The sequence below is a fragment of the Nomia melanderi genome, chromosome 13 (assembly GCF_051020985.1).
Source record: "Nomia melanderi isolate GNS246 chromosome 13, iyNomMela1, whole genome shotgun sequence".
Lineage (NCBI taxonomy): Eukaryota > Metazoa > Arthropoda > Insecta > Hymenoptera > Halictidae > Nomia > Nomia melanderi.
This window is the reverse complement of record NC_135011.1, coordinates 2986940-3008928: the sequence shown is the minus strand read 5'-3', so window position 1 is coordinate 3008928 and position 21989 is coordinate 2986940. Positions and strand designations below refer to the sequence as shown.

General features: G+C 45.8%; 2 protein-coding genes across 7 annotated transcripts in view; one reads left to right on the top strand and one right to left on the bottom strand.

Annotated features, from left to right (window-relative positions):
* The first annotated feature begins 1473 nt into the window (after positions 1-1473).
* Positions 1474-19534, top strand: LOC116433484 (ionotropic receptor 93a-like). Its single transcript, XM_076373350.1, has 22 exons — positions 1474-1570; positions 1701-1859; positions 1942-2037; positions 2524-2673; positions 2769-2992; positions 3524-3688; positions 4101-4268; positions 4359-4574; positions 5130-5309; positions 5381-5611; positions 5958-6105; positions 6732-7083; positions 7147-7278; positions 7349-7509; positions 7736-7829; positions 10323-10582; positions 11020-11321; positions 12008-13019; positions 13227-13432; positions 13876-14061; positions 15678-15891; positions 18984-19534. Exons 1-22 carry the CDS (start codon positions 1480-1482, stop codon positions 19121-19123), a joined length of 4887 nt encoding a protein of 1628 aa, XP_076229465.1. The 5' UTR covers positions 1474-1479; the 3' UTR covers positions 19124-19534.
* LOC116433432 (uncharacterized) overlaps positions 19395-21989 on the bottom strand; it is a 97382-nt gene continuing 94787 nt past the window's right edge. For 4 of the 6 annotated variants that reach the window (XM_076373106.1, XM_076373105.1, XM_076373103.1 and 1 more), the window contains exons 8-9: positions 21042-21167; positions 19395-20797 (exon numbers count right to left, since the gene is read on the bottom strand). In XM_076373106.1, coding sequence (XP_076229221.1) covers positions 20639-20797; positions 21042-21167 — 285 coding nt within the window. In that variant the 3' untranslated portion in view covers positions 19395-20638. The remainder of the gene's footprint in view (positions 20798-21041; positions 21168-21989) is intronic. The other 2 variants (XM_076373107.1, XM_076373108.1) reach the window with 1 other exon arrangement.

Below are 21989 nucleotides of genomic sequence, written 5' to 3'. Positions count from 1 at the left end.
CTGACTGAGAGGCACCTTTGGAGTGAAAAGGGTTAACAATACGAAAGATGATAAAAATATAATTTACAAAATAACCCATTGTATGATCAATAAAGTATTATTTTCGATTCAAAATTTCTTCGTATCCGATACCCGAGGAAATCATGATGACTTCAAAAATTGATAATACCGAGTACGCGTAGCTGCGTCTGTCGATAGTTCACGCAGAGATTATCGATTCGATGACGAAAGAAAAGAAAAGCCGCGTGTTACTGCAACAATGGCAGAAGAAGAAGTAATCGCAGAAGCAACGGCTGATTTTTCTTATTGACGTCGGCAGCGCGTAGGTTGTAATAACGCAACCGACGCCACCGGCCTTATCTCTGATTTTGCTTTACGGAAGTGGTATACCGCCGCGTTCCACCGGCCGATATGAAACAATGCAATTGTCTCGCGCGTTGACAGACAGTAACGCTAACCGTCGATGTCTTGTACACGCAGCAATCGAAAGCAGTCCATTGTAAGCACGACAGAACGAAGTTTAACCCAAATACCCAGCGCATACCATTAAAAAATATCTGATCGCTCGCGGTGTTCACAGTTTAACCCTTTGCACTCGAAAAATCTGTCACTGGAAATATTCAATTTATTTTTATGAGATACAGATTACATTTTTTTCAAGTAACCCTTTGCACTCGAGGGGCGACTCTCAGTCGCCATTTGATTGAACGCAACAAAATTGTAAACTGAAAAATTCAATATAAAACGTCCTTATTCACAAAATAAGGAGAACAATGGTATTTTATCTCCACATTTCACGTATCGATAGATTACTCAAGACTTAATGTCAAATACGAAATTTTGCAATTTTGATGCCCCAAGTGGTGACTGAGAGGCACCTGTGGAGTGCAAAAGGATTAAAAGAGAAATGAAAACAGGCTCTCTATTGTTTCATTATCACTACACCATGCCTATCGACTCACGTATTAATTCCAATGTAATAAAACTTTAACATATCATTTTACCCATGAGATTCAAGTACACTGTTCACTAGAAAATACGAATAAACATTTCATGGACACTTCCTCGAACCCGTCAGTTCAATCGAAACCGATAGTCACTGGTGGATCGCTTGGTTCCAAGCTTAAATTTCCCGGAGACTCGATCGAGGTCCCATAAGTTCGAGAACACGCGGATCAACCGAGAAATCACGATCAGCTTAGAAACACGCGTGACCGGATCAAGCAGTGTCCTGCTCCAATTTCACAGGGATTCGATCGTTCCGTAATAAGTTATTAAATGGCTGACCTTTCCTACGATTCGCGGCGCATTCAGTTTACATTAGGCCTGGCCGGCGCTCGGCTCGTGATTGCGTCCCGGTTAGGTTTGTAATAACCTACCCAGCGAAACTAATGAAGTGATACATTATTCACGCGTGTCCTCGGTTTATATATCGGCCGAGCAATACGGTCCCGGCGTTATTCCGGTCGGCAAATAAAAATGATATCGGTCCTGTTTCTACTCGCGACCGTCGACCATGGGAATGGCTACAACGATTTTCCGTCCCTCATATCCGCGAACGCCACGATGGGTATGATTTTTCTACACTAAAACGCTGACGGGAGATTCGATGAATATGAAAGAGATAGAGAGAGAGAGAGAGAGAGGGAGGATTACGCGAACGACAATCGAGAATTCAATTGAAAAACTTGCTCGAACAGCGGTGGTGATCGACAAGGGTTACTTCAACGACAAAGACGAGCATCGCAAAGCCGTGGAGTCGATCCTCGATCTGATCGCGGACACCGTGAAGAGGGAAATGCACATAGGCGGCATGGTTGTCACCGCTTTCCAGGACACCAATGTCAATCTTCGACAAGGTAAGCGCGCGCGCGAGTGCCGATCGATAGTTTAATTAATCGTCTATGCTCAACTTTCTCACTGACAACGCTTGACACCAAGATTACACGATACTTCTGTCTGTCGCGACTTGCTTCCTGACTTGGCGGTTACACGAGGCTGCGCGTAAGAATGACCTGATGCATTTCGCGATAACAGGTAAGAATCGAATTCTCTATGTCTTCGTCGAGAGCCAGCTATCAACAAATATTGTTTCGTGAAAAGCCATGCGATCGAATTGTTTAATACTAGAACTACTGTACCAGTCAAAATGATTCGATTGCTTTGTTTCACAGTTATCGATATCTTAAAAGCATTGAATATTCGAAATGATCTTGAAAATAAATAGCTTTGACTTGAATACTATAACGAATGTCTGAAGAAACCGAAAATAATCTATTGTTAGAATTTTTATAGGGATCACATATCAGTCGTATTAAATCCTCGGTAGTTCTAGTGTTAAGGTTATCGTAAAGCGATCGGTCAACCTAATATCTACAAGCTCTATCGATCATTCGCGTTGTGATTCATGTTTCAGTCACTTTGTGATTCATTTATGTTGTTCACCAAAAGAGTTTAGAGATTGAAAGAATCGTATGTTTCTACCACGGATGCAGCCGATAATGAGATATCTTTTGCTGGAAGATGCGGACTGTCCCAGGATCATGGACACCGACGGCATAAGCATCCCCGTGATCGTGCCCGGCGAGGAACTGTCTCAGATCTTCCTCGACCTGCGGATGATGAACGTTCTATCCTGGAATGCGATCAACATTCTCCACGACGATACGTTCGGTGATAAGACGAGCAACTAGCGCGTCTAGTTAGCAAGATAGAGTCCACCTAGCTCCCTTATCTAACCATGCTCGCGCGTTCGCGGCCCGTTTCAGACAGGGACACGATCAGCAGAGTGATGAAGTCCATCTCGGACAAGCTGCCCAACAGGCATATGAACCTGGTCTCCAGGTCGATCTTCACCCTGAAGCAAAACGAGACGGACAGGGTCAGGAAAACTTTGGTGCAGAAAACGCTGAACGACTTTCACGTGGAACAGCTGGGCCACTGTTTCATGGTGATCGCTACTATTGACATAATAGCGGACGTCATGGAAGTGGTGAGATTTCAGTGGGTTTATCAATACGTAGACCATGCATGTTTCCCTTATGTTCATTGTGAGTGTAAGACAGAATCAATGATGAAACACAATTGAATTGGACAATAGAATCTTTTCGATCGACTGCATGAAGTTTACAAGTAAAGTATCATCTAATGTAAATTGCATTGAGACAATTTCATTTTGGACATCAAGTTGTCAATTCATTCGAGGAACAGACGCCGAAGATTTTAGACGTATCGTTATGAACGTAATTGCGAGGCATTGATAAGGTGTTAATGATCCCGTAAAGTGTGTATCAGCCTAGCAGTTGTTAGGAGGTTCGAAGAGCTTCTAGATAGTCGGATTCTTCAGCAACCTTGTCCGGAGTTACTGTCTTGTTATTTCACGGACACTCGGTTGTACATGCCGCCGTAAATTGCGTTTTAATGATGGAAGTCCACTTAAAAGTGTAATTGAAGCGGTTGGCAGTTATAAGCGAGGAAGCTGAGCCGATTACACGAGTTTCTTTTGGTTTTTCTGTGCTAAAAGGCGAGGTCCTTGAAGATGGTGCATCCTGGGAGCCAGTGGCTATACGTCATCACCGACACCGCGGCGCAGAACGCGACCAACATGACGGCGTTCGTCGATTTATTGGCAGAAGGAGGAAACGTGGCGTTCGTGTACAACGCGACCCATATCAATGGATTCTGCGAAGTAATGATCGAATGCTTGTCGATAATTAACCATCACAGTCGTTTCGTTCATCGCTACAGTACTTTTCCCTTCATTGTATTCTGTATTAAAAGCCTCCATTGAATTCCTCGTACAATTGCAGAAGATTCGATCACCGAAACTTATCTATAACAAACCTACAATTTAACCCTCCGCGGACGAAGATTCTTTGAAACGCACAAAACCTTCAGATGAAGCTGAATTATATATTAATTGCTCAATTAACAGCAAGAACAGAAAGCACACGCTAACCTCTTACTGTCCCGGTAATTAAATCATTTGCCTGCGACTTAGTCTTCCGAATATGAACGTTTCATCTCCGAAGTGTCGACATTCGTCCGCGAAATTTAACAGTCGAGTCGAATGACAAAGAATTGATGAATTCCTTTTTCAGATCACCCTGACGTATTACGTGGGCAAACTGATCACAGCTCTAGCCAGAGCCCTGGAGTATACGTTGAAGATCGAGATCGAACTGTTGAAGAAGATCGGCGACGAAGATTTCGAGGTCACGAGGTTAACGAAACGCGAGAGGCGTCTAGAGATCCTGAGGAACGTTAGAGTCAGTACTTTCAAAGAAGAATAATAAGCAGAATATATTTCAACAGGTTTGATGTTGAAAATACGTCTCTTTCTGATATATTTCCTTAAGATTTACACGTCGGACATGATCAACGATGGATGCCTGTTCTGGAGGCTGTCCACGGCAATCACATGGGGGAATTTCTTCACTCGTGGCAGGGACCAGGCTCACATACTCGACATAGGGGTGTGGACGCCGGAATTCAGCGTCAATCTGACGGACATGCTTTTCCCTCACATCGCCCACGGATTTCGCGGTATCACTCTGCCGATCGCGACGTATCCCGTGGGTAGACGTTCGATTCTTCAGAAGCTACTTATTACCATGTCCCATGAATCATAATCGATCACATAGATTCTAATTCAATTATACTTCATAAATATTTCTTCATAGACGATAGATTCTATTTGAAACGTTAATACTAGAACTACCGACAATTTAATACGATTGATATGTAATCTCTATAAAAATTGCAACAATTGATTATTTTCAGTTTCTTTGGATATTCATCATAGTACCCAAGTGAAACTATTTCCAAAATCATTTCAAATATTCAATGCTTTTAAGGTATTAACCCTTAGCACCAGGTTGTAATCTATCAGCAACTGCAATTAATTTTTATTTTCCTTCTCAGTACAAAATTTGGATGTGTGGGGAATCTAATAATTTTAGGGTAGTTTTAAGATTCATTAAAATATCTAATATTATTCCTGGTGCAATATCGGAGCCTACAGAGTTCAAAGGGTTAATGCGAAACGAACAAATCTAAACTAGTCATTTTGATTGATAGTTCTAGTGTTAACCCATAACAACTGTCACATTTAGAGCAAACTCTTCCAGAACCCACCGTGGCAGGTGATCACAGTGACCAGCACAGGCGAGAAATCGTACGAGGGTCTAGTGTTCGACGTGGTGAAGCACCTGAGCAAGAGGCTGAACTTCTCGTACACCGTGGTGGCACCAGAACTGAACAAGACCTCGAACGCCTGGAGCGCGTCGCGTTTCGACAAACTCGGCGACGTGAGGATCCAATGAACTTCCCCTTGCCCCTGAGCCATTCGTCTATTCGCGAGCTAGATCTTTTTCCGCAGAAAATCAAGGGGATGACGATGTCGAACACCAGACAAATTCCGACCGAGGTGATCGAGCTGGTCCGCGAGAAGAAGGTCCTGCTGGCGGCGTGCGCGTACACCGTGAACGAGTACGGGAAGGGCGCCGTCAATTTCACGGTGCCAATATACGTGCAGACCTACAGCTTTCTAACTGCCAGGCCTAGACAGCTGTCCAGGGCGCTGCTATTCGCGTCGCCGTTCACCAAAGAGGTAACAGAAACGTAGATAGAATCCGATTAAAAGCTTCCTGCTGTAGTGTAGAAATATCGAATTTCTTCGATACGCGAATCCTCCAATCTTTTGGTCGCAAGAGCGATCGCCAAAGGAGCCAAAAGATTGAGAGGCGGTTGTAAACTTTATCTAAGAGAGAGTCGAAGTCTCGAAGAGAGTCGTGAAACGGCAGGAATTAATCGGCATCGTTACGCGAGGAACGCAGAAACGTATCGTCCTTTAACGTTCCACCGCGTAATAGCTTCTAATGGCGGAACCGTGGAGTGTCATTTAGTCTGACGTTTCTCCCCGCCGGCATACCTCTAACCCAGGGCCTGGCTTTCAGACGTGGGCCTGTCTGGCCGTGTCCATTATCATAATGGGTCCGATCTTGTACCTGATCCACAAGTACAGCCCGTTCAGCACGGAGACCTCGGGCCTGAGCTCCTCGTTTCAGTGTGTGTGGTACGTGTACGGGGCGTTGCTTCAACAAGGTACGGTTTCGTTCGTCCTTAACAGACCCTTATCCCTTCCCGCCTCGCGCGAACGGTCACGCGATCGGAATCTCCGCTGCTCCTTATTCTCGGTAGTGACCACGCTGACTTAATGGCTCGTGGCTGATATTCACGAATGCTCGCTGATTGGACGCTTAATGGTAGAATTTGAAAGGGTTGGAGAACGTTCGAGGCGTAACAGCTGCGAGAGATACGGCGGGGACATTAACATTCGCGACGGTGATTGCTGGGGATTCGCGCGGATTACCGCCAACGAAGTTATTAATAATTTGTACTATAGATGGAGTATTAACAGCCATAAACTATACGCAACCGGTAGAGAATATCACTGACGATAAACAAAACGTGGGTGAAACGCAGGATTAACCCTTTGCACTCGAGTGACTGTCATTTAATTCGATGTACTGAATTCTAGTCTTCTACAAAACATTACGCTTCGTATAATGTATAAATATTGAAATATTGGAATAATAGTTTTGTTTCTTAACTTATGTTCTCATTCAGTTCGTTTCAAAGAGAAGATGTTGAATACTTCGAAAGACTTCCGAGTGCAAAGGGTGAACAAGGATAATTCATGAATGATAATTCAAGATCTGAATTTCCAGGGGGAATGTACTTGCCACAGTCAGACAGCGCGCGTCTTTTGATCGGCATCTGGTGGTTGATCGTGATGGTCGTGGTGGCGACGTATTCAGGAAGTCTGGTCGCTTTCCTAACGTTCCCGAGGATGGACGCGTCGATTCTGAGCGTGGACGATCTGATCGCGCGCAGGGACAGGATGTCGTGGGGCTTCTTAAACGGAAGCTTCCTCGAGGTGTACCTGGAGAACGCGGACGAGAAGAAGTATCACATTCTGCTGGCTCGCGCGGAGATGTACAACGACACGGAGGACGAGCGACTGATCGAGCGCGTGAAGGAAGGGAAATTCGCTCTGATAGACTGGAGGAGCTCCCTCAGGTAGACACTACATCCGATTTTTCCGACATTCTCCGAGAACAAAGATTCGATCTTCAACCGTAGGTTCCTGATGAGGAAAGATCTGCTGCTAACCGGTGGCTGCCATTTTTCTCTGAGCACGGACGAGTTCTTAGACGAGCCGATCGCGATGATCATCCCGCAGGGGAGTCCCTATTTACCCGTAATCAACGCGGAGTAAGCAGTGACATGTTAATCTACATCGGAGATCCTCGACTGTTTATAATTGACGTTCAATGGGAAACAGGTTGCGCCGCATGCTCGAATCTGGACTGATGCACAAATGGATCACGGAGAAGATGCCGATAAAAGACAAGTGCTGGGAGATCGCTAGCAACAATCAAGTGGTGAACGAGAGGAAAGTGAACGTGGCAGATATGCAGGGGATATTCTTCGTCCTTTTTATGGGTACGTGATCTATAGAAAATTGCTGACGCTTTAAGAATGTAACACTGATCGCAGTACAATGGGCGAATTGCGATAGGCTGTTCATCGGAACTGTAGACAGAGGGGAGTTTCGTTCTCGTGAAATTTGCACGAAACTCCTAACAATAATCTCAGCTGGCGAGAGAGCACAATGGCGGTCAAGTTGTTAAACGCGGTTCAGTAATTAACAAATTGTCCGTTGCTTCAGGCGTGACGCTGTCCCTGTTCTTCCTGCTGTGCGAATTCTACTGGAACAGGCGCAAGGTATCCAAGGAACGGAAACTGATTCGTCCATTCGTCTCGTGAATCCAGCTCCTAGGAGCCATTGTATAGCCATGCAAATTGCTTTCGCTCTTCACGTCAGCTCTTCACTGTACAGACGCCGCGCGATTTCACTTTGCGAATAAACAAACCCACACCGTCCTCTCACTCGTGTTTCCTTCTCTTCCCACTTTTCATTCGACGTCCCCTTTTTCTACCTCCGCGCCGGCGAAACGTCGTTGCAGCCAGGTCCAAAATCGTTGCTCAATCCTCTCGTTATCCGGCGGAATGGCGAACAGGCCGGGGAAAACGGTGTGATTAAAATTGTATAGTTACTTGGAAAAAGTGCTCGATTTGCGAGTCGAAGATTAGAAGTATCAACGAATGTTTCGTGCGCATCTTACTTAAACGCGTAAGGGTCTCTTGCATTGCATTAACCCTTTGCACTCGGAAGTTTCTCAGAAATATTTTAACGATATTTTGCGAAACTAACTCGAAATCACACGTACATCGAGGAAGCTATTTTATTTCAATACTTCTCGAATTGATATACAAGGTATAATATTAAATATCAAATTTTATAGTTTTACTGTATGAAATCAAGTGGTGAGTGAGACTCGCCTCTCGAGTGCAAAGGGTTAATATTATATATAAGACTTTATAACTTTGCAAATCTCTCGAGTGCAAAGGGTTAATAATTCAACGCACGAAATCACGTGTGATTCCCTACGTTCTCATAGGCAACAGTATCGCGACGAATGGAACACGATTCCAACGTTTTTCCCTGTATCCGACAACGCGGATCACTGTGTGGTTCCCTCGGTGTTAATCGGCTCGGGGAGGTGCGAGACAGGCGCGAAACGATTCCCGCCGTTGGAAACACAGCCCACGGACGTCCAGCAGGCATTTACAATTACCATCACGAACGTCTAATTTGTGGGTAATGGACGGCACCGGATATTGCGTGGATATCCACGCAACGTCGTGCACCGGCGATCCGCGATCCTTTTTCGTGGCGGCCGCCTGCTGGCCGGGCGTCAGTTTGATCGCGCGTGAATGGAGATCGGGCTGTTCCGATCACGCGGATAAAGATAAATTTCAATGCGTCTCGAAATTACCTTCAGCCTTCGTACAATTACTTCGCAATTAACGTCACTCGCCTCTCAGACGCTCGCGATCTCGCGTTTCACGCACAGGAAATTTAATTACTCGCATTGTTAGTTAAACCTATGGCGCGTAACGCGGTACTTGGAGGAACAAATGACTTTCCTCTTATTACATTCTCTCCGCTGCATCATGACCAGCGTGTACTGCTATTAATAATACATTATAATTACTTCACGAAGCGGTTCTTCTGGTTAACGGTGATACCGAATCGATTCGTTCTACAATCTAATAACGACGATTCGATAAGCGGCGAACGAATGTTCGGCGAAGATACCATTCACCGTTGAATCCTAGTGTGTTTGGCAACGGTCTGCGGAAGCGTCTCGCGGTAAAAGTCACGAGCATTGCATAATGAACGTGCCACCGAGATTCCCTCGCCAGAAACCAGGCCTCCGCCATGACGAATGAGTTCGTCCCATTCGAGAATCGTTGCATTGCCAGTGACAGTGAACGCGGCTCGAAGTATCAGGTTGACCGTCGTCCGCGCTGATAATCCTCCTGATTCACCGAACAATTTCGGACAATCGTTATCCGCCCAAAGATTCGTCAGCAGAGAACGGCGACCGTGAACGTTGAGCAAGACACATGACGCGTATGATTCCTCTGCTGCTTGTTACGTTACGGTGGAAGTTGCCACAACTAGTTACATTATTAAGATCATGCCCGCAGAAGAATAGGAGTTGCGCGAACGGCGAGTCTGGAAAGGTCGGGCTGGAAGATGCTACGTCCTGAGGCAATCCGGCATTCTCCGTTTCTAATTACAGAAACCCGACGTGCCGCGATAACCGAACATAAATAAAACCATCCTCGAAACCGTCCGTTCAGCGGGCAGCTAATTATCGCCACTTACCTCGGACCCTTCGGCCTGCAGCGTGCGTCTAATTGTAACGTTAATAGCCCGCGAATTAAATCCGCCGCTCGATTAGAACGGAATATCGATCTGCAGCGCGACGGGTATAAATTAGAAAACATAATAAAACACGGCGCCTAGAGCTTCAGCTCTAGACTGACCCGCGCCCAGGGTTAATTGCCTTAAATTATCGAGCAACGGGTTCTAAAACCATCGGCTCCGTCGGCCGTAAGACGGTAATTGGCTCCGCAGGTTTCCCGCGAAAAAGAACCCCGAAAAAGGAACTGGCCGGCGAAGCGGCGGCGCGCGAGGGGGCCGCGCGGAGCGCGAACGGATCCCCGTCGATCCTCTGAATAATTCATCTCCGGAGGCTCGTTCTCCGCTTCCCGTTCTCCAGGGAACCTGTAACCCCGCCGGAGGATCCGTGGGTGGTAGGGGAAGGGCGGCCGCGCGATATGACGGCGTACATAGACACGGGTTTATCTACCTGACGACCTTGCCGTTTAAAAAATCCAAGAGTGGTCGGCTGGGCCTCGAGCGGGCGGCGTGCACCATCCACGAGCCAGTTCCGACGTGGAGCGCGGACGACTAGGACTAATCCTAATAGAGCCGGCCACGAAAACAGCATCGTCGCAGCGCGATCCGTCCGGAGGTGTACCTTCGAAAATCCGCGAGTGTGTTCTTCATGCGCGACGACCCGGCTCTGGCGATCCTGTGACAGTGAACCGGCTGACGTTAATATGGGGACCACGGTGTCCTGGGCTCTTGTGCTGCAAAGTATGTATTTTATGCATTACGCCGTTCACGTGCTCGTTGAAGGGTTTATGGGAATGGGGTTGCATGTCGTGTCGGTATGGGGACTCTCGAATTTGAGATTAGTGTTGGGATTATTTTGTAGTTCTTAGCAGGAAGTTCTGTTCGAAAGTTCTACTTACAAATATCTGTTCAATGTGTCGTAAACATTGCAATGTTAATATTTGAAATATTCGGTTCTATTTGTCAGAGGCTTTGAAAGTTGAAAAGAATGGTTTAGTAGCAGGAGAATAACGTTTTCGTTAGAATATGAAATAGTCCAGCGACAGTTATTTACAAGAATTATCGATTTCTCGACAGTGTCCTCAGAATTATTTATGTCGTTGTAAGCGACGTCAGTTCGATTTCCCAATTTCCTGGTTGCAAAGCGGTGTGATTTCTTGCCTGAAATTTTCAAACAGTGTTGTCCGTGCTCGTCCACGGCTACGACAACGTGGGGTTCGACGGCTGGTATCAACCGGTTCCGCATAGGCCGGTCGACATCATCACGGACGTTATTAACGATCTGGGCGTGCGGATTCTGCAGCAGTACACGGGCCACGGGAACGTGGCATTCTCGCCGGCAGGGGTTGGCTTCGTCCTGGCGGCGTTGTACGAGGGTTCAACGGGCAGAGGAAGGCAGCAGATCGCGGACGCGTTGGGTCTGCCTCGGGACCGCGACATCACCAGGCTCGGTTTCCGAGACATCCACCGCAGGCTCAGGGTAAGGAAGGTTGCGAAACCGTCGGCAATTAACCGGCGACCAGAAAATGGACAGAAAAATTGTCTACGGACGCGGTCCAACGGGACCGCGGCTAATTTGAAGCCTGAACGCGCAATTTCTCTTCCCGGAGCGCCTAAGTTTCTCTTTCGGTCGATCTTTCTCAATGGAATTCCTGGACTTAGCCCTGATGATCTGGAACGTTCTCGTTTTTGCATGATTCACTGGGCATTCCTTGAATCAAGATTCTTTATCGAAGCTCGCGCTTCTTCATAATTGTTTGATAAGTACAGAACATTTCAAGATAGAAGAAATTCTTTTATGTCTTTTATGATAAAGAGAACTATCTGAATTCTTGAGGTCCTTGCAGGTTCTGTACCTAGAATAAACCTTGAATAGTTTAACCCTTTGGCTACGGCAGAATTTTTCGTCAACGCATATTTATAAGGAAGCGTGTTAAAACTATGAAAACTGAATTGAACTAAATTAAACCAATCGATAGTCAGATTTATATAATATATGACTAACGGAATTGCTGAATTAAAATTCATTTACGTCAGATTTAAGCAAGCTTCGCTGCAATTATCGTCATATTTTCCGACCGCCTATAGGCGTCAACAGTAGCCAACGGGGCTAACATTCAGCAATCCGAATAAATGAATCATCTTTGGATCTCTAATCGTTTCAAGACGTATCTGAACGCGGACGGTTTCCTGGGCGGCCTGACGCTCAACCAGGAGAACACGAGGCTGCGCCCGGAGTACGAGGACATCCTGCGGTTCTACGGGTTCGACCTCACTGTCCCCGAGGAAGAAGCAAACGCTACTACGTCCACGCCAGACGCCATGACCGATCGACCGGTGACCGACACTAAAGCCCTGCCTCCAGACGAAGTAGCAACCACCCAGCAACCGACGCAAGAGACAACCCCGGCAGTCGAGCTGCTGGCAATGACGCTGATGACGGACACGTCGAACAAGTTAACGCAAACCACCTCTGCAACTACCGTCCTAATGGACGCTACCGAACCAGCCACTTCGGCCAGCCAATCCACACCTGGTCCGACGTCTACGATGACACCGGAGATTGCTACCACGACAGCCCCTGTCACTCTTGACGCGTCTACTGCCGCGGCTACCTTTCCAGTTACCACTATTGCAGATTCTACCACTCAAGCTGCAAGTACGGAGTCAGTCGCTCCAACTTCAACCAGTTCTGCCACTGTCCCGCCGTCTACTCTCGAGACGTCCACGGCGACAGAGGGAGTAACGGAATCCGCTACACCTGGACAGACTACTATGATCCAGGACGCGGATCCTGATACCACTGTACCCGCGCCAGAGTCAACGACCGTCCCGACAACCGCTGAGACGACTATCGCCGCGATGACTACATCAGTGCCCGCAGCTGAATCGCCTACCGGCGCGCCGGAAGCTACGGGTTCGACGATCCCCGACACCACGCCGGAGACTAGTCCGAGCACCGGACCACCTGATGAGAATACCGTTTCAACGGACGTGTCCAACAATCAAACTGTCCCGGGCGAGATGGGATCTACAGATTTGCCTGTTACCACTCCCGCTCCAGGAGAAACCGGGTCGACTGGACCGGCCGCTGCAGAATCATCCACTGTTAGCGACACGATGACGAGGAGGAAACGCGCCGCGAGGAGCCCCAGGGGATTCTTCTCCAGTTATCCAGGTTTCGAACGTGCTCCTTTTTTATTGTCTCAGTCCGCGCCGCTCGAGCGTGATTGATTCGATGGCCGGCTTTCGGTGATCGACGCGGGAGAATGTAGATTTCTTTTTTCAACGGCGAAGGGAATTCGCGTGCTCGCGTCGATTCTTTCATTTTTGTCGGTGTGTGCGTGATTCTTTATTAATGTATGTCTTCATTAATACGTTCCAGACGAAGGAATCTGGATGCAGGATCTGGGCATCTGGAAGCCCTACCCGCCGAGCCTGAGCGAAGCTTCCGTCAGGGACTCGACGGAGATATCGTTCCTGGTGAACGGCTGCGACGTGTCCTCCGTCACGGCGTCCAGATACTTCGCCGTTCTGCCTTTCGCCCATTTTCCGTCGCTCCACGCTGTCGCCCTTGAGTTTCCTTTAGACGTAAGGCTAACCTTTCCACGGGAAACTATCAAACCGCCCATCGAAGTATATCTTATTCCACAGGGAAAAGTAGACTCTGGCTCAATGACGATCTCCTGCGTCTGTTAACCACTTAACTGTGGAATTCAGTAAAACCTCTCGTTCTGCGTGAAATAGAATAAAAAATGGAGCGTGTACTCGTCGAAGGACGAATGCACGTAGAGTGTATTTTAATGAAAGACCGAAGAACAAAGAAGAATTACATGTTTGTCTGGAAAAATGAAGAATTCATTGTTGAAAGAATTAGTATCGTTTCAAGCTTTAAGGTGACGTGTATACTCGTCAAACACAGTTAACTGGTTAAATAACAAATTTCATTTTACAGTATGAAATGAAATGGCGAGTGAGAGGCACCGAGTGCAAAGGGTTAACGCATCAGTATCATTCTCCGATCGATATTCCAGGATCCCAGGTACAACATTCTCCTCGTAATGTCCACGGACCGAAGAGACACGTACCGTCTGGCGAGGGATCTCGGCGGGAAGTCGTTGAGGCTGTTGCGGAAGCAGTTACAAGCCACTTGGGTCAGGGCCACCATTCCGTCGTTCATGCTGCGCGGTTTCGTCACCTTGACGTCCTTCCTTCAAAGGGTACGAACAGCTTCTCCGCCCTGTCGGCGCTTCCCCCGTCTCGATCCATTGAAACGGACCCGATTGTTCCCGGGGAAAACGATCCAGTTCCCAGTCGGAGCCGAATCGAGCGTTTCCCAGCGTCAAGCCGCTCGATATTTCGCCATTAGTCTCGGGCATTAAGCTCCTAATTACTTAATCGCGTTAGTCGAGATCTTGAGTGCACTTTCCGCTTCTCTCGTCACGGCCGCCGCGTTCCGCGAACAAAGATATCGGTATAGGTGGTTTCCTTGACGACACCGTAATTGACGATAATTCCGAAGCGCGGCCGCTGAAAGCTTGCCCGCCACTGAACGGCGAAAGGAAGGGACGGAAAGGAGAGGAAAAAAAAGACGAGGAACGGGGAATTGTTCTAATCGGCGTAATTCACGGGTACCATTCCGCCGGGTTTTATGGGCCACGCCGGACGATTCTGGCGGCAATAAGCATTCCACGTCTTCTGCGACTCGTTCGCTCCCTCGACGGAACCTTAGCCGCCGGATAAGTGGTGCTGAACGCGAATGGTGATGAGATTACGACAGAATCGTAACGATCGAGCGACTTGCGCTTGATGGGCCGAACGTTTGACCGCTTTTGATCTTCGGGCGTACTTTCACGGAAGGATCAAACGGATGATGTGCGAGGTTCAATTTGTTTCTGGCGGTTTTTAAGCTTCAATATGTATTTCTTGGGTTTCGATGGTATGAATGGTTTTAAGTACTTGGATATTCGACTCGTGTCATTCAACGATTTGCGAATTTTTGGCAAGAGTTGTAATCTTTGTTGGTGTTTAGTAATGATTTAACGAAGACTGTATTAACCCTATGCACTCGGAAGTATTTCGTTAGCGATTCTTAACATTTTCTAACTAGACAAAGAGGACAAAGGACAAAGCTCTTTTATCCGAATATTTCCACCGATGCATTATAGATAGTTCAATATTAAATATTAAATTTTCTAATTTTACTGCGTCAAATCAAATGGTGACTGAGTCACCTCTCGAGTGCAAAGGGTTAATAGAAACATTGAATTGTTTTTTATCTATGTGGTTTAATTTTCATTTGATTCCATTGAGACTTTGTTTTCATCGATTGATATTTTTGCGATTTAACCCTTTGCACTCGGAAGTTTCTTACTAGAAGTATTTAACATTTTTTGACGAGGCGAAGACGATATTTGAAACTGACTCGAAGGGAAATCACAAGTACATTGAGAAACCAAGCTATTTATTCTAATATTTCACGCATCGAGGCATTGTACAAAGTTCAACATTAACCCTCTGCCCTCCAAAAATTTGTCACTAGAAATATTCAATTTATTTTTATAAGATATAGATGACATTTTTTTAAACTTAACGAGGAATCTATTCACAAAATAAGGGGAATTTACTCAGATAGATTACTCAAGACTTAATGTTAAATACGAAATTTTACAATTTTGATGCACCAAGTGGTGACTAGAGGCACCTATGGAGTGCAAAGGGTTAAATATGAGATTTTATAGTTTCACTGCGTGAAATCAAGTGGCGACTGACAGTCAGCTCCTGAGTGCAAAGGGTTAATCCATGGAAAGATGAATAATGTTTATTCGATTCGCAGCTAGGTATAGTAGACGTCTTTGAACCAAGGGCGGCCGACCTGTCGCTGATGACCCCGGACCTGGGTGTGTACGCGAGGGACGTCCAGCAGAGCATCGGCGTGAATATCAGGAATTACATGAAACCTGACAGAACCCATTCTCGTGAGTCGCCCAAATCCGACCCTCCCCCGATCGTTCCACCTCGACGGGACTATTATCGATACTATCATCCAGGTTTCTGCTCTATTCTTTCTACTTACTAGCGCACTTTGTCCTCTCCTCGCCATCGACCTCCGAAACTAACCAAAGTTCCTTTTCATCGCAACCTTTGTCCTCTTTCCAAGTGATCTCAATAGAATTCAACGTGTAGACTCAACGTCGGTCTACAACTTCGCAAAGCCATAAATCAGAAATCTAACAATTAACATAATCACTTCAAAATATTCATCACTAAGATGAAAGATCTCATACTAAAATATAAGTACAATCTCCTCGTTCAATAAAATACAACTGCAATCTCTACAAATACACATCAATAACGATAATCATCGTACCATTCAACCGTGCAAAATCCAAGGCATAATTATCGCGACCGATATCTCACCTGTGTCACCTCGCGTCAGACTCGTAATGTTTGTGTTTACTCGAAAGTTTCTGTCGCGAGTCGAACTCGTTAAAGTACGCTAGGGTTTAACGCTGTAAATGCCATCCGATTCCGAGCGATTCAATTTTAGAGCATCGTTCAGCGACGATCGATTCCGCGAATAGAGAGCTCTTGTCCCGCGGAAATCCTGGAATCCTCTTACGTTCGAAAAAATACGGGGAGAGGATATCGCGGATTAACTTGGACGGGACGGGAACGATCGAAACTTTCGACAGGTCGATCCGCCTGACGCAACCGAGTGAAATTGCGATTCGACGTGCGGCCTAGCGCACGGAACGAGACGCTACAGGCGCGCCGGCGTCCATTACTGCTGGCGCGTATCATCCCTCTTTTTCTTGGCGCGTTCCCGCGGTTCTTCTCTCCTTCTTTGCCCTCATTATCGTCGTTAATGACGGTGCGAACACGCTTCGTCACGTCGCCGGAACATCGCCGCGCGGTGTTCCCGACGAAATTCCACGCTCCAACAGCGAGCACGAAGGTCGGGACCGGTTGTTTCCTTCCTCGAGGGTTCGCGCGGCTTTAGAAATCTCGGCGAAGGTCGCGTCGCGTCGGATCCAATCGATTTCCGCGGGGGATGTTGACACTTCCGCCTGATCCGCGGCTCTATCGCGTTGGGCAATGAATAGCGCAAGCGGTTTACTTCACTCTGTGAACTTCGCTGCGGCTTCTTTTGCTTTGATCATTGCAAGATTCTGAGGGATCAATTTTATATAATAATATCGATCATTTAGATAAGGAGACAGAATTATTATTCTTAGAACCTCTTCTATTATGGTTCTATCATCTATTATTTTCACATCTTTCTTCTAGATTTTTAACCCTTTATACTCAAGAGGTGACTCTCACTCACTATTTGATTTCACACAGTAAACTGTAAAATTCGATATTTAATATTGTATAACGCATAAATTTGAGAAATATTGAAATGAAATAGCTTTGTTCCTCAAACGTATGATTTTTCTTCGAATTAATTCCACAAAATATTGTTTTTATCCCATTGCCAAATATTAAGATATTTCTAGTGAAAAAGGGTTAACCCTTAGCACTCCAGGTTGTTTTGTAATCTATCAGCAATTGCTAATTTTTATAGTATTCCTAGCGAAACTTAGAAACGCTATAACATTTCTTCGATCTTCTATTTTCCTTAGTACAAAATTTGGATCTGTGAAAAATCGAATAATTTTAGGGTAATTTCAAGAGAACTTCGTTAATCGAATCACTCGATATTGACTGAAAGTTTCGAAAACGTTTCATATACAGACCGATCTCGTCTTAAAGAAGTATCTTCACGTGTCACTCGCCGCGGTGAGCAAGCAGCTTAAGTCTTTTCCCAGCGGATCGCGGTTCCGAGCTGATTCGAGCGATAACCATCGAGAATTTCATTTTCGTTCGCGATCGCCTCGAGTCGGAGTTACGTAATCGGCGGATGGACTTTTTTCTTCCCGTGCGATCGGTAAATGTCGAATTCTTCGCGATACGTTGCTCGCCGAGGCAACGTAGAGCCATCGTTTCCGGTTTATTGTAATCGACGCCGGTCGACGATCAGGAATATTCTCAGTATTGTTATAAAGCCGGCTGGATTTAATCGCTGATATCCTGCGGCTGACTCACCGGGGGAAATAAATAAAAAGACCTTGCGGTTACTCCTCTGTCCCGGCTACTAGGAAACTCCTGAATCATTCCGAAGAATGCTCCTCGTAAATATTTCCAATTCCTGCGACTTCGGCCGTCCCCGTCCTCGCTCCGGAAATTAATTACTCCGTTCGTTCGCTGTCTTCGTCTCTGTCGCTCTCTTTGTTCCGTTTCTCTCTTCCTCGCTCTCCCTTTCTCACTCGCACTTACGGAATAGATCTGCACGCCGACCAACAAGTTGACTGTTCGTCCGTTTATCGGAATTAACTGGCTTCGTTGGACGTTTATACCAACAACGAATGTTCTACCACGTTTCTTGCAACTTGAGACTCTAGAATATCTTGAAATACCTTCGTACGAAACGCGTATAATATTTGGAAATCGTCTCTTGATACCAGTCAACTTGTTAACAGGCTCGAATTAGCACTTTTACTACTTGTATTACTTACGATCCGGAGGCACGATTCAATTATTCGTGTTAAATACTGATTTTTACAGTGGGACGTTAAGTAAGGCGAGTTTAGGAGATTCGTAAGATTTAAGGTTTGGGAAGGAAGAGTAGCTACTTATTAAAATCAGTACTGTTTGTGATCGTTAATTCGAGATAAATACGCCAAGTTTAAAGTTCGAATCTGTGATTATTTTTTATCGTATTTTAACCCCTTGCCGTACAATGACTGAAACTCGCGATGAAAATTCCTAGACTAACAACAATCGATGTTATTCATTACCCACGGATCAAACAACTATTTTGCTATCATCATTGCATTATCTTCAAATAAAATTTCCACTTCAAGTAGAATGGACAATTTTACTGCATTTCTTTCAAACTGTCGATAGTAAAATGGTACACGAGCTTAGTGGCGAAAGTGAATAGTACGCCAAGGGGTTAAAATCGAAAAAAGGAATATTTCGTTGTCTTATAGCGATAGAAACACATTGTTATTCCATGTTTACTTTGAACTATCAGACGACCAACGAAGACCTGTTTGACTCGAAAGAGACGTCACCGAGGTGTCTATATTTGCAGGTAACGGGTTATTCGAAAGAGCCGGGCCGGTGCTGTTCACGGCCGTGCATCCGTTCCTCTACTTCATCGTCGACGCCGAAACCTCGGTGGCCTTAATCGCCGGCCGTGTCAACGATCCTCTGAATTCACGGATCCTTTAGCGTCCGCGTGGCCCACCGACGATCGACTTACCGGATGTCGTCGGATCATCTCGAACCTACGCATCGAAACCCTAACGCAATTACAAAGATTCTATTCCATTGCATTCGCAGAAATCAATTAATCCCTGAAACATCGTCCTAATCTCCATGGAACATCCGATTCACACTATAACGAAAAGAACGTCCTCTAAATCCAGAAAGCGTTCGAGTCCAATGTTCAACGAGAGAGACGAATCCGAGGATAGTAATAAACATATACGTTTATTTGACATACTTATAAATACCGATATAATCTATAAACAATTATATATTTATATTTATTAGATCACTCCTGTCTCGCACACACACACCTACCTTTAAGTACACGGTGTATCTCTGTACAAAAAAATCCGTAATTCTTGTAAATAAAGGGGAGAGTCCTAAACGGAGGCGGACGGGTCTTCTCATTAAATTAGTCTCCGATATTGATTGACGATTAAACTAACCGGGCGATGGGCAAGAACTTAGCATTTTACAGGCTTCGCTATACAACGGGTGAGTAAATGTACAGTAAGCTCTCTCTATAAACACGCGCACGCCTGCTCGCGATGTCTCGCGCCGCTCTCGACTACCACCGTTATACCTAAAAAAAGATCATCGGCGACCGGTGACAGCTTCGCGGACCCTCCGGCGTCAGGCCTATGGGCGGCTCCTAATTTTCAGGTTCGCGCGAAAGCCCGAGCGAAACTGCGTTAGCCTCGGCGGCCTCTCGTGCGCGAATCATGAGATAATCCGATTAAACCGAGCCACCGGCCAACGAAATTTTCTCGGACTGCTGTCTAAGCGCACGCTTCGAGCACCGTGTCCCTGCGGAGATCGCACCGGGGCTCGCCGCCGGAACAGCCGCGATTGTCATCCGTGAACAAAAATATCCTTAATCCGGCGTTTCCAACGTCGAGCCGGCTGCTGCTCGATCCCTCTCGTTCTATTCATGTACGGGGCGACGTTAAGCGCGGCCGCTCGCTCGTTCACGGGTGAAATATATTATTATCTATCGCTTATATTTATATATGTATATATAAATACAGTCCTGCGATTCTGAAGCGAGGACGACTATATCCGATGGTCCCGTAAGTACGTATCTCAGACTCCGAGCAGTCTCGCGTTTGATTGGCTTCGCTTTCAGCGACAGTCTTCGGGATGGAAGCTCCTTGGAACTTCGTTTCGACGGTCCCCGGAAGTTGAGGGACCCCCTTGCTTCGTCAGGATCACGTCGGGTGAATCGTCTTTATGTTTCTCCCTCTTTTTATCCGTAGCTTTTCTGTTTCTTCTCTTCTTTTGGCTAGGTCGAAGCCGCGATTTCTATCCTCGCGGATCGAGTGTTTGCTTGCTAGAGATTCACCCTTGGTTTTCTTGTTTCCTGGCGGAAGGGCGGATCCTCGACGTCGGGTCGAGGGGAACCGGTGTTCCGGATCCGGGCGTACCGTCCCGGCGAGCTGTGAACAGGATTTCGAGCGAATGGGAACTGTTGATCGGTCAGGTCACGTTCTTCAGTATCCACGGGACGAATTTCGAGATCCTCGTGCACACGCCAGGCAGGTTCGCTTCTGCGCAACCGATGCCCCAGGAGATGATGCCCGCCAGGAAGTAGCGGCCATCTTTGCCTCTCACTTGCAGCGGGCCCCCTGAGTCTCCCTGCGAGTAAGAATGGTTTCGGTTTTTAGAGAATGTAAATCCTCGTTCGTTGGCTGTATAGTGATTGGCTGGTAGGTGGATGTGTAGTGCTTTTGGAAACTTCAGGAGATAGCTGAGTCTGGTTAGCAGGTGTGTTATTTGAAAATACTGGAGAGAAATTGGTTAAGTTTTTGTTATACATGTATGATGATTAGTAAGCGAAGGTGTTATTACTATGATAATATTTAGTAACTTTGAGGATTACCTGACAAGAGTCTTGACCACCGGTTTCGTATCCCGCGCACAAGAATATGTCTGGTATGAATTCGTGTCTACCAGCTCTCAGGAACATTGACTTACATCTATCGTTACTCACTATAGGCACGGAAACCTGAAACAACGTTCAAACAGAATTAACCGAATTTGATACATCCAAAGAATCGTGAAACTGTTGCTAAAATAATAAAAGCTTCGTACTGCTTCATTCATGCTTCATTCTCTTTTATTACCTCATCCATATCTATCTGTCAAACATTCTTCAAATACATTTCAACAGTTTTTGGTAACAAATAATTCCTTTAACACGTTAAATGTTACTGATGGCTGACGTTTCTGAATTACTGGAAAACAATCGTAACATACAAGATAATCGACGTCGATGTTTAACCAGTTAACTATGGAATTTAATTGGAGAAACCTCTAGTTTCGCGCGCAATAAAATCAAAAAATGGAGCGTGTACTTTGTAGGCCCATGTAACTTTGAAGTCACATATCAGTATATTGGCGTCTTGTTCATTTATTTCATTCTGTACTCAAAGTGAATAAAATTAAGTAATCAGTTAATTAAATTTTCATACACTCAGACGTGAAAGTGCGTCATTATAACTTGAAAGTTACAAAATACATTCGTTCGATGAAATTATCGAAACTATTGAATACATTCTTAATTCGTATTCATATATGGATATTTATTAATCTTGTACTGCATAGATTTTACAATCATGAACAAAAATTCGGCCCATAGAGGGTTAATATTTTATTTAAAAAAACCAAATACAGTTCATAAGCGAAATACCGAAATTTCCGTAACACGGAACGCGTTAAAGCGAGTACACTCGTGACTGTCATCGAATGGGCTAAGATCCATCGGGGTCAAGAGATTTCTCCCGTAGAATTGCGAAAGGCGAACCGATCCCTGCCAACTGGCAGCCGG